Raw genomic sequence first — 12,535 nt, forward strand, 5'->3', positions numbered from 1 at the left:
TCCCTCCCACTGGTGCAGGTCCCGTCCCTATTCTTTGTCTCTGTTTATTCTTTTTTCTTTTGCCCTACCCAGGTACGTGGGGGAGTTTCTTGCCTTTTGTGAGGTCTGAGGTCTTCTGCCAGCGTTCGGTGGGTGTTCTATAGGAGAAGTTCCACGTGTAGCTGTATTTCTGATGTATCTGTGAGGAGGAAGGTGATCTCCGCGTCTTACTCTTCCGCCATCTTGCCTGAATCTTTGTTTTGTTTTTTGCGGTACGCGGGCCTCTCACTGTTGTGGCCTCTCCCGTTGCGGAGCGCAGGCTCCGGACGCGCAGGCTCAGCGGCCATGGCTCACGGTACCAGCCGCTCTGCGGCATGTGAGATCTTCCCGGACCGGGGCACGAACCCCTGTCCCCTGCATCGGCAGGCGGACTCTCAACCACTGCGCCACCAGGGAAGCCCTTCTCTCCTTTTCTTTTATGTTGGCTCTCTCCTTCTTTCTCAAGTTTTTCTGCTTTTTTTTTTTTTTACTTTTATCTTCTACCTTTTCCCCTCTGCCCTTCTGCCATCACTGTCTCCATTCTCTATAACTTTCTACCAGTCTCAATTTTGAAATTTCTGAAAATATGGCTACCAGCAGCTCCTTGGAGGATATTGAAACAAAAGGAATGTTGGAGTAGGATTTAGAAGGCTTGACTCTACCGCTTGCTAGCTTGGAGCTAGTTGTATGCCTTGTTTGGGGTGGGGGGGACTCAATTTCCCTTAGTAAAATGGGGCTCGTGTACCAAGTGATCTACGTATCACTGCACCGCAGTTTTGTCTCCTGAAATATTGTTTGACCCATGTACTGCCGTCTACCTTTATTGCCACTGTTCTGGTTCAGGCATTATTGCCTCTGGCTGGCTCCTGCAAAAGCCTCTGTACAGGTGTTTGTCCTTGCTTCTGTGTGTATTCTCCATACTCTGGTTAGTAATTGTTAACACGGGGGCTTAATTGCAACATGCCAGTATCCTGTTTAAAACCTTTCAATGATCATCTTTTGCCTTTGGGATAAAATCCAAGCTCCGCAAGGTGGCTTACAAGGTGTTCTGCCCTCTGCAGCCTCATCTGCTCTTCCCAGGCTCCACTGCAGCCACACTGAACTCCTTTCAGTTACTCAAGCACTGTGTGCTTTCTGGCTTCGGATCTTTGCACATGCCTCTCCTTCCACCCAGGGCACTCTCTCATCCCAGATCTTTTCAACAACTCCACCCTGATTCTATCTTCTTTGCTAATTCCTACTCCTGTTTAAGGTCTCAGTGGAGGTATTGCCTCCTCCTCCAGGAAGCCTGCCTTGACTCCCAGGATGGGTGAGCTGACCCTTCTTGGTGCTTCTCTGGTACTCTGTACTCCACCGTCACGGAAGTATTCCACAGTGTTGGAAATGCCTGGATATGTGTGCTACCAAGCTATGGATTCCTTGAATCATGGATTGTGTCAAACTTTCACCATCATATCTCAAGGGCTTGGGGCAGTACCCTTGAGAACACAGTTGGTGTTGAAGAAGTAAATGTGTAAGCCAGCAGATTCATCTCTACTGGCCCCTATGGCTTCTGCATCACCACTGGGTCCGGGAGGGAGCTCCAGACACTCCGGGGGGCCAGGCCCAGTCCTCCAGGGGCTGAGGGTGGGCCGATCCCTAACCTCAGCCCCGTTGCCCACCCCATAGCGGCAGCTGAGGCGACGCAGGAGCCAGTGGAGTCCCTGATGCAGAAGTTCAAGGAGAGTTTCCGTGCGAACACGCCCATCGAGATCGGTCAGCTGCAGCCAGCACCACGCAGTGCCTCGGCAGGGAGGCGGAAGAGGAGAAGCAGGTCCCGAGGTAGGTCCTCCCAGAGCCTCTGGCCAGGATGTCCGCCCGCTGTGCCCAGGTTCTTAAGGTGCCAGGAAGAGCTATGCCCTCTTCCCCCTGCTTCCCTGTGCTCACAGAACCCACGCCACTGTCCGCCTGATAAGTCATCTCAGCTGAGGCCTTGGAGCGAGAGGACCTGTGTCCCTGGGTGTAAAGCTAACCTCTCTGAGCCCCGGCCGCCTCATCTGAGAACGGGAATGAATTGCCCATCTTCCAGAGAGGTTGAGAAGGTTAGCAACAATCTATGGAGAGTGCCCAGCACAGGACCGGGGTACAGCAGATGCTCTTCAAGTTGTAGCTGGTGTCACTTTGGAGAGTGTGAGAGAGCCAGGATGCTCTTGTGGAAAACCTCCTCAGACTGGGATCACAGCACAGGGTTTGGACCCACTCTTTAATAGCCTGAGTAATCTAGTGGTCAAAGCAGGAGTGCCGTGTATTAGACAGAACTGGATTCAAATTTTGGTTTTGCTGTTACGTAACCCTGTCACCTCGGGCAGTCCCTCCACTTCCCCAAGCCACTCCTCTCTGCCCAGCTTCCTGTAACATCTCAGCGCAGTGCCCAGCCAGCGTGCAATCACAAGTAGATTTTTCCCTCCTCCGCCTTTTCCTCATCCTTCTCCCTGTCTCTCCTCCCCAACGTTATCATCATCATCATCATCGTCGTCGTCGTCTCCTTTCTCTGACCTTCTCGTGACCTTGTGTCTGGGACGAACCCCCTCACCATTGCCTGATTTCCCAATGTCGTCTTTATCCTTCCACGTACTCGGTGGTTTCCAGCCAGTCACTCTTCCTCTTGACTTTTACTTCTCTAGTTCCTGTAACTTGATTTTGATCATGTCATTTCCCTTCTCCTGTAACTTCAGTGGTTGTCCAGGGTCTTCAGAAGTGTTCGTGCTTATGAAAATGGTATTTGAGGCCCCCAAAGAGCTCCAGTCTCTCTGCTGACTCTTCTAAATCCATGTGTCCCCACTTCCACGTTTCTTTCCAGGCCAGTTTCTCTGCGTGAAAACCCCTATCTAGCCCCTGTGAATAGTCATTGGCATTTATTGACACGTACTCCAGGCAGCAGGCTAAATGCTGTACATATCTTATCTCATTTTATCCTCAGCAACCCTATGAAACAGGTACGGTGATGACACCCATTTTACAGATGATATCACTAAGGCACAGAAAGCTGCAGCCACCTGCCCGAAGAAACATCCTAGCAATTATCAGAGCCAGAAAGAATTAAGCAGTCTGAGTCCCAGAATTTTTTTTTTTTTTTTTTTTTTTTTTTGCGGTACGCGGGCCTCTCACTGTTGTGACCTCTTGCATTGTGGAGCACAGGCTCCGGACGTGCAGGCTCAGCGGCCATGGCTCATGGGCCCAGCCGCTCCGCGGCATGTGGGATCTTCCCGGACTAGGGCACGAACCCGTGTCCCCTGCATTGGCAGGCGGACTCTCAACCACTGCGCCACCAGGGAAGCCCCCAGACTTTTTTAATCAGCCATTAGGCTCTATCCTGGTGAAGCCCTACCTTTCTTTCCAAGCTTAACGTGCGTGACGTATATTGGCAAACACATCACTGACTGTCACCATCACAGTTCACCCTGAATTCTCTCATGTGTGAATTCTCCCACATCTTTATCCATGTGTTAAGCACTGATTTCACTTTTGTGTAATATCATTTGCTTTTGTCTGGCTCTCTCCTTAGCTAGACGGTGTTCTTTGAAGGCGGGAAATATCTTATTTGAATCATCTTTGAATTTCTGGGTCTAAATCAATGTCTGCACACATAGTAGACACTTGTTATTTGCTGAGATAATGTCTCGGTCTTAATCCTGTGAATTCCTGTATCCGGTGAAAAACTGAGATCTATACATTTAGGTGAGATCATAAATCGAGGCAGGATTTGATGATGGAGTTCCTTTTTGGAACTCATGGTAAACCCCAGGTTGAACCATTGTATAATGCTAAAGAATAGTTGTTTTGAGGTCAGCAATGTCTGAGTGCTAATCCAGCCCTATCAATTTCAACTTGCTTAGCTTTGGAAGAGTCACTGGATGTCTCTGAGCCTCAGTTTCCTCTTCTGTAGAATGGGGATGCGAATCCCTACATCAGAGGATTGCTGTAAGGATCTGATGAAATGATGGATATAGACTGCCTTGGAGTGCTGACCTAATGTGTATTAGGAACTGAATAAATGCTATCTTATATTTGTCATGGCTTGGGCATTCAGGATCACTTGTAATTTCTCTCAGCTTTAACTAGCCATCTTTATTGCGCCAATATTCACCAAGAATCTCCTTCCCATATCCTCTCTACAAATACGGTCCCCATAAATACACTTGACTCCAAGTCCATAACCTCCCTCCTCTTCATTATCAATCTGAATTTCTTTCCTTAGTGTCATATCCTAAACATTTTTATGTCAATGAATTCTTCCAAAAACAATCTCTTTTATGTACCATAACTGTCTTAACGAGGCCACTACTGTAAGGCATTTGGGCTGTTTCTAATTATTTGCCCATTATAAACAATGTCATGTAGAACCTTTTTTTTTGCATAAAGCTTGACCTTCACTTTGGGGTCTGTTTTCCCCTCTTGAATTGCAGAATTAGATTATTCATGAAATCTATTGTTTGAAAGACTCTAATTGAATATCAAGTTATTTTAATTTATAAGTTAGGTGGGAACTAAGAGAACTGATACAGGAAGAAATTCATTTTGTCCTCCCTTTCTTTGTCACCATTATGACCACTGCCACCTTTTATCTCCTGCTTCTGACTATACCCTCCTTGAGATTCTCCCCAAAGCAAGCCAGAGTAACCTTTTTAGAAATATAAACAAGAGAAGGTCACACTGTTCAGCTTAAAATTATTCAGTGGTTTCCTGTTATCTTTAGAACACAGTCCGAAGTCTTTGCCATGGCCTGTAGCTTCTGTTCCATCTGAATCTGTTCCTGCCTTCTTCGCTCACTTGGCATTTCCTTGTGCTCCAGGCACAATGACTTTCTTCATGTCCCAGGAACACAGCGAATGGAGCCCCAGTGTAGGGTCTGAGAGCTTGCTGTACTTCTCCTTGCCACCTTGCCATGTCTCTTTTTGTCCCCCAGATTCTCTCCTGTCTGGCCCCTTCTCACCTTTCAGCTCCTAACTCAAATGTCAGCTCCTCAGAACCATCGTCCATGACTACCCAAACGTGGGTACCCAAACTTTTACTCCTTTCCATCCCCAACCTGCTACTATCTGTTACATAACCATTTTTCTCTCCTTCCCTAATATTAGGGTCTAAAATCACTTTTATTTGTTTGCTTTTTTGCTGTTTTCCTCTCTAAAATGTAAGCTTCATATTCATAAACCTAATACGTAGAAAGCGCTTAATAAATATTTGTTGAATAAATGAGTGCATTAACCTCAAAGATTGTGGAAAAGTGGCTTGGTTTTATAACTTTCAAATTGATGGTAGAAGAGGGATCCAGGATAAAATAAAACCTCCCAATACAGTTCTCCAGGGAATCCTGTTTCCCCTAAAGATAGACTCATTGATGGATAGCACATGAAATGTGCTCAAGTGGATGCTGTCAAAGCAGTTTTCAAAATGGCTTAATAACGTCGTGCTCACGGTTTTGCTGCCACTATTGGATAAGGTTTTTGCAAGAGAGAGAAAGGCTAGTACGTGCCAGTCCTAAACTTCCCAACTCACACACTTTCCACCACATGTCCTCAAGATTTTCTTGGACAGAAGAAATCCATGGTCAATAACTGTTTTGGAAATTCCGCACACTCCCTCTTTCTCTTGGAAATTCCCCAATGCATCTTAATCTGTGAAAGACCCTGGGAAATCCTGCAGTGCAGAGAGCTGGGCAGATTTGTTTAGTTCATCATCTGTAAAACCATCTTGACCACAGACTCTGTTTTTCCCCTTGGAACATGTATGAACATCTTGCAGCACAGAAGCATCCATAGAAACACAATTTTGGAAGTGCTCCATTGGCTTCCACTGACCATCCAAAAATCCCAGGTATCGTGGTCAAAATCCCCAGTCTTTCACTGTCTCTTCCCCCTGCCGCTGAAGTGGCCGTGGGCCTTCTGGCCCAGAGTGGGAACACCTGGCCTCTCTCTGCTTCATTAGGCTCTGCGCCCAGCCCACGGTGCTCAGCGGGTCCCAGCAGATGGAATGGTAGCAGAGAACCGGTGTCATGCAACTGAGCACATGCTTGAAATCAGCTCCACTGTGGTTTTGTAGTTGGGGCTTCCTCCTGAGAGACCTGGCAGTTGCTGACGTGAATTGTCCTCAGGCCGACAGAGGAAAGTGGTGGAGGTCCCAGTGCTGTCCTCTTGTCTGTGACGGCGTTTTATGAGGCAGCTGTTGGGTAGTCAGGTCCACAGGTAGTGAAGAGGAGGTGTTGGCTCTCAAATAAAGCAGAGGAAGATGTCTATGGATGTGAGGAAAGGCTGCTGAGTTTCATGCAGTCTAGGTAGTGGTCTTTAAGAAGTGGGACTTGATATTTGAACTTGAATTCCTCCACTGGCTAACTGATTGATCTTAAATAAGCAAAGAAGCTGTCTCTAGCCTCAGTTTTCTTATCTGTAAAATAGTGCTAATAATGCTGAAATCACGTGTAGGGTGTGAGATAATACCTGCAGGATGCTTAGTCCAGTGTCTGGCTCATGGTTGACCCTCAATAAAGAGTAGCTAAGTTTATCACCGTCATCAGGGTCGCACTAATCTGGCCTCCAGTGGCTCACAAACCCATCCCCTCCTCCCCGGGCCCTTACCTCTGACTTGGTTCAGGTTTCATCATCCCTCATCCAGATTCCTGTGACAGCCTCTTCGTCCCCAAATCCATCTTCCACCCTGGTGGGTGAAGTGATCTTTTGAAAACACACTAAATCAGACCATGTCACTCTCCTGCCTAGAACATTTTCCTGATATTCTGTCACTTGCACTGGGGGCTTTTGAAGCTTTTGCAGTGAAGTCTTCCTGGAGGCAGATGAAAATCAACACACTCCCAAACAGTCTGCAGCTGTGCTCACAAAACATCAACATAAGCCCCCAATTCCAGATTCTGTCTAAAAAAAAAATCCATGCCATTCTATTTTGTAATATGTGCATAATTATTTTAGTTTAGATTATTCGTCAGTTAAATTATTTAACATTTTCTCAAGTTTTTAGGTAATGTCGATGTCCCGAGAAGAAGAATCATACTTTCGCTGATTATACTAGGATAGTAAGGTACCATCTTCAATAGGTTTCCATAGGATCCAGTGAGATAATGCCTGTAAAGCACTGAGCACAGAGACAGGCAAAAGGTGCACACTGAACGTGTGTTCTATTATTTTATTATTTACTACCCTTATGGCTGCTGTTTTATTATTACTTGTACATTTGTCAGTATCACTATCATGACAGTGATAATGTCAACATCATTATATTTTTCAATGTCCCATTAAGGATACACTTACCCAGTTTTAGAAGGAAGAGTCTGTAGGATTTAGGGCACACTGTTTAATAGGATTAGAAAGTTGCCAGAGCTGGCTACACAAGGCTCCTTCCTAGCCTGGACTCCAGCCTACCTCTGAATCCCCGCAAGCCACTGTATTCTGCAGCCTCCAGCACGCTGTCCGTTTTCCTCTTCCCCCAAAATGACTTGGTTTCCAAATCCGTGTAATGATCATCCTTTACCTGAAAGCCCCTTCCTCTCTTCTCTAGGCAGCAAATTGCTACTCATGTTTCAAATTCTGGTCTCAAGATTTTCTCTATGAAGACCCCACCCCCCAGCCCACCCTCAGCCCTAATCCAGGCTGAGTGAGCTGCTACTTTGGGCACTTGTAGCCCCTGTGCTGCTTTCTATCACAGCCCTCATGACAGGACACATCTGCTTCCCTCATCATCTCTGACAGTCCCGTGATGGAAAGGACAGTGATTTATGTCTCTCTGCAGACCAAATGCCTAACATAGAACTGGCATAGAATAGCAATTGGCTGAATGGGAGAATATACGAATAGGTGGATGGATGCATGAATGCATGGATGAATAAAAGAAGATAGTTGGGAGCTTCGTGGAATACAAAGGGTTAAGAAGATGTGGTGCAACTAGCACTTACTGAGCATTTAGTGTGTTCTAAATACTATACTCATCATATATTATCTCATTTAAAAGCTCCCCACATCCCATAAGGTAAGGACTATAATTATCCCCATTCTACAAAACAGGAAATTCAAGCTTAGGTAGGTTACGTGACTTGCCCAAGTGTACCCAGCTAATAGACTGTGGAATTGTGAATTCAAAACCTAGACAGAGCCCGTATTTCAGTCAGTTCCCAGATGACTATAGTTTTTGTCTTAGCTAGCCTGGCTAAGATCTTTTTTTTTTTTTTTTTTTTTGCGGTACGCGGGCCTCTCACTGTCGTGGCCTCTCCCGTTGCGGAGCACAGGCTCCGGACGCGCAGGCTCAGTGGCCATGGCTCCCGGGCCCAGCCGCTCCGCGGCATATGGGATCCTCCTGGACCAGAGCACGAACCCGTGTCCCCTGCATCGGCAGGTGGACCCTCAACCACTGCGCCACCAAGGAAGCCCCTGGCTAAGATCTTTGAGCTGTGAAATTGTATCAGCCTAGTCTACATACTGGAAGGAAGAGGTTGTAGTTCTCTTGCATTGGTAGGTGTTTCTGTATCATCAGTGCTTCTGTGAGGGTGACCAGGAGCTACAAGGTTCTGGAAAGTGAGGTCTCTCTCTTTCTTAGCTAACAAAGAGTCAGGACTGCCCCCTACAAGCTCCCTCTGGCCCCAGAGAGCCAGTTCTATGGCCTGAGGCGCAGCAAACCCAGTGGTTATGCCACTGTCCAGTGTTCTGTGCATTTGAAAGGCACTCACGCAGCTTTTTTCGCTAAGTCGTACAAATGTGGGATGTGCCACCCAGATCCCTGCCAACCAGCACTCCATCATTTAGTGAATGAAGCAGGTGATTAGACATTTGCACCACAAGGAATGCATAGGAAGGTGGTGTGAGCTGGCCTGGGGTGTTTCCAAAACTTGGAGAATAATTAAAGAAGGCTTCACTGTGGAAGTAGCCCTTGAAGAATGCATTGGTATCAACTGAGGAGAGAGATTGGGAAGGTATTGCTAGTAGAAGAAGGAAATCTGCAAAACGTGGTGTGAGTGCCACCCAGATCCCTGCCAACCAGCACTCCATCATTTAGTGAATGAAGCAGGTGATTAGACATTTGCACCACAAGGAATGCATAGGAAGGTGGTGTGAGCTGGCCTGGGGTGTTTCCAAAACTTGGAGAATAATTAAAGAAGGCTTCACTGTGGAAGTAGCCCTTGAAGAATGCATTGGTATCAACTGAGGAGAGAGATTGGGAAGGTATTGCTAGTAGAAGGAAATATGCAAAGGTACGTGTGAGTGACACCGTGCAGGGCATTATGGGAATATCTGGGGAAAACTGTGAACAAAGCAAGTGCTGGTGAAGTGGACAGATATCAGAATCTCCATCAGAGCCAGGCTCTGGATATCACTCCCACAATCCCCAGCTGCGTCCCCACGCTGGGAAGAGAGGCACATCCTGGCTTCTTTATCCTCCCTGATAGATAAGCCCCGATGTGCTCTTTTATTGGGGGACACTGTCCTTTAGAATGCAGGTTTATGTGGTGTGTGTGTGTGTACTCTTTACTAGTAAGTAGCTATGGATTATTCACTTAGTTGGAGAAAAATATTCATAAATATTAAGGGCTTTAAATTATTTGCCTTATTGGATTGTTGGCTGTGCTTAAACATTAAAACGACAGCCAACCAGATACGTCTTTATTTCTTTGGTTTCCATCTTTGTTCCCCAGCCCCTGTGCCCCCTTAACAGCATCCCCTTCCTACCAAGGAGTTTTGGGTGGAGCTCACTCCCCTTTTGCCAAAGGTAGTTTTGAAACTGCATAATCAAAATGGCATTCAACTTGAAACCATGAGATAGTTACAGGGATAGAAAGAAGACTGGATAGACCCCAGCTACCTAGAGTCTAGCCCTAAATCTATGATGAAATAACCCCTTGTCTCTCTACCTCTGTGACATTTCTCCTACTTGATTTTCCTCCCTCTCTCCATCGCCACATGTCCCAAACCCTGCTCTTCCTTTCAAACAAAACCTTAAAGCTACTTTCTTCGGGAAGTCTTTCCAAATTTTTCCCACATGAAAGTCATGCATACTTCCTCCAAACTTCGATAACCTCTTCTCTATCTTTCTTATGATATTTGTCACTTATTACCTTTTATGAGAGTAATTTAAGGCCACTTCTCTTCTCCCTTAATTAATCTCCTGAAGCACAGTGACTATGTACAGGTCATGCCTGTGTTTCCAGTGACTAGACTAGTCCTGACAAATAGCAGACACTCAGTTAATGCTTGATGAATTAATAGACTAGGTTAATCACATGGGCTGTGTGATCTTGGATACGACTTTCCACTCTCCAGGCATCATTGTCCCCATCTAAGAAGCTGTGTGGCTCTGTGGAAACGAGCTCAGGTTCTGGAATCAGATAAATGAGGATCGACAGCACAGTTCTGCCTCTGACTCCCTCAACTTTTGGAAATAACTTGTGCTAAATTGTCATTACCTAATTTGTAAGTCATACACTCGGCCACCTCATAGGGAAGCTGGGAGGATTAGACTTAATGTATGTAAAGTGCTCAGCAGGCCACATTAAACCTAATAAGTACGTAATAAATCTTTGTTGTTGTTAATTTGGAAAGCAAAGGTGATGGGCTAGATAATTTCCGCAGGTCTCCTCCACCTCAAATGGTCTTTGACTATAAATCTGATTGGCAAGCATTGTTGTCGAGTGAAAAGTCCAGTATTTGGAGTCAGAAAACCCTGATTTGAACCCCAGCTCTTAAGTGCAGTGGGTCCTCAGAGAAATTAATTAATTTTCTCGGGATTCCATCCACAGCACCTGGAGATGTGGTAATATCTGCGATTCTTGTTCCTCAAGGCTGTTGTGAGAATGTGCTAGAACACTTATTGAAATCGTTTTTTAAAGTACACTGTAGATTAGCAGCATCCTGGAATCATAGCCTTGGCACCATCAAAGACAGGGAATAACGTGCAGATTTGAACAGGGAGCCTTTCCTCTGGGGCTCTGGCTTTCCTTTTCTGGACCACATGCCCCTTCCAGGAGGTGCTGCCAGGGCCAGTGATCCCAGGTCAGGTTGGACTGAGGCCCGGGAGAGCTGATTTATAGTCAGAGCACATAGCTGCCTCCATAAATCTTCCCTGATGTGTCTTTCAGAGAAGTTTGCATTCCTGAAAGTACATGTCTCCTCCAGGCGGTTTTCCTTGTCTGTCTGAAATGTGTCACGGGGCCCTCAGTCAATTCTGTCTGGTCTGGCTGGGTGGAGAGGCAACTGCAGGCAGCCTTAAGAGAAGGCTCTGGACCAGGTCTTGGTGGGGCCTGGGGATATAACTCCAGGATATTTCTTTCATCAGAATGGTACAATACCATGTCAGAGTTGTAGCATAATAAACACCCTGAAACTTGGTGACTTAAAACAGAAGCCACTTATTTGGCTCTTAATTCAAGTCAAGCATTTGGCCCTGGACTCAGCTGGGCAGTTCTTCTGGTCTGGATCGGGCAGGCTCAGCTGACCTCAGTCAGGTTCCTGTGGTCAGCCAGCTCTCCAAGGCTGGCTCACATGGGTTCCAAAAGCAGAAAGGACAAGAGCTGCAAGGCCTTTTGAGGCTTAAGCTCAGAAGACACACTTCGTCCTTTCTACTTCATTCACTTGCTCAAAAGCAAGTTGTGAGGCCATCTTAGACACAGAGGGTAAAGAAACAGAGTTCGTCTCTTGAAGAAGGGGCAAAATATTAGGATGACTTTTGTAACCTACAAGTACTCATATTTTATGAAGCCTCTGTTTTATGCTAAAGCCTGAGCTGATCCTCACAACCTCAGCCTAATTGCTTCTAATTTGCTGATGGAAAAGTTGAGACTCACATATATGAAGGAAACTTTATGATGTGGCACAGCTGGTCATGGGAGAACCAGATCCCTGATTCTAATCCTTGTAATAGCTGATCTAAAGACTATACTTTTTTTTTTTTTTAACCTCTGCTACTTTGTCCCTCTTTAACAGTGCTAAAGACTTCATGATTTCAAGCCATTGTTAGATACAGCCCGGCTTGTGGTATATGGAAGGGCAGTAGATTTGCATCCTCGCTCCATCCTTGCAAGGGCTTATGGTCTCTTGCAAGGTCAGTAAAATGCTTTAGTAAAGGGCCAGATAGAAAATATTTTAGGCCTTTCTGACCAAGAGGCAAACTTCAAGATAGTACGTAGGCACCTATACGATGAGAAAATTTTTTCCACAGATTTTTATTGATGAAATTTAAAATATAATAATAATCAAGTACCATTTTTTGTAACAAAGTTCTAATGAGAAGAATGGAATTTATTTGACACTAAAATATGAATTTCATATCATTTTCACATCTTAATATATTCTTCTTTTGTTTTTACCACTTAAAGATGTAAAAGCTGGGCTTCCCTGGTGGCGCAGTGGTTGAGAATCCGCCTGCCGATGCAGGGGACACGGGTTCGCGCCCCGGTCCGGGAAGATCCCACATGCCACGGAGCGGCTGGGCCCGTGAGCCATGGCCGCCGAGCCTGCGCGTCCGGAGCCTGTGCTCCGCAACGGGA

The 12,535-nt window shown here is 46.0% G+C and overlaps 1 protein-coding gene across 3 annotated transcripts in view; it reads left to right on the top strand.

Moving 5' to 3' along the window:
- The window catches only part of ASTN2 (astrotactin 2), a 961,664-nt gene that overhangs the window by 308,634 nt on the left and 640,495 nt on the right, over positions 1–12,535 (top strand). For 2 of the 3 annotated variants that reach the window (XM_024126377.1, XM_024126379.2), the window contains exon 4: positions 1,687–1,839. The exons of the other annotated variant lie outside the window; for it this stretch is intronic. In XM_024126377.1, coding sequence (XP_023982145.1) covers positions 1,687–1,839 — 153 coding nt within the window. The remainder of the gene's footprint in view (positions 1–1,686; positions 1,840–12,535) is intronic. 3 annotated transcript variants of the gene reach the window in all.

The sequence above is a fragment of the Physeter macrocephalus genome, chromosome 9 (assembly GCF_002837175.3).
Source record: "Physeter macrocephalus isolate SW-GA chromosome 9, ASM283717v5, whole genome shotgun sequence".
Classification (NCBI taxonomy): domain Eukaryota; kingdom Metazoa; phylum Chordata; class Mammalia; order Artiodactyla; family Physeteridae; genus Physeter; species Physeter macrocephalus.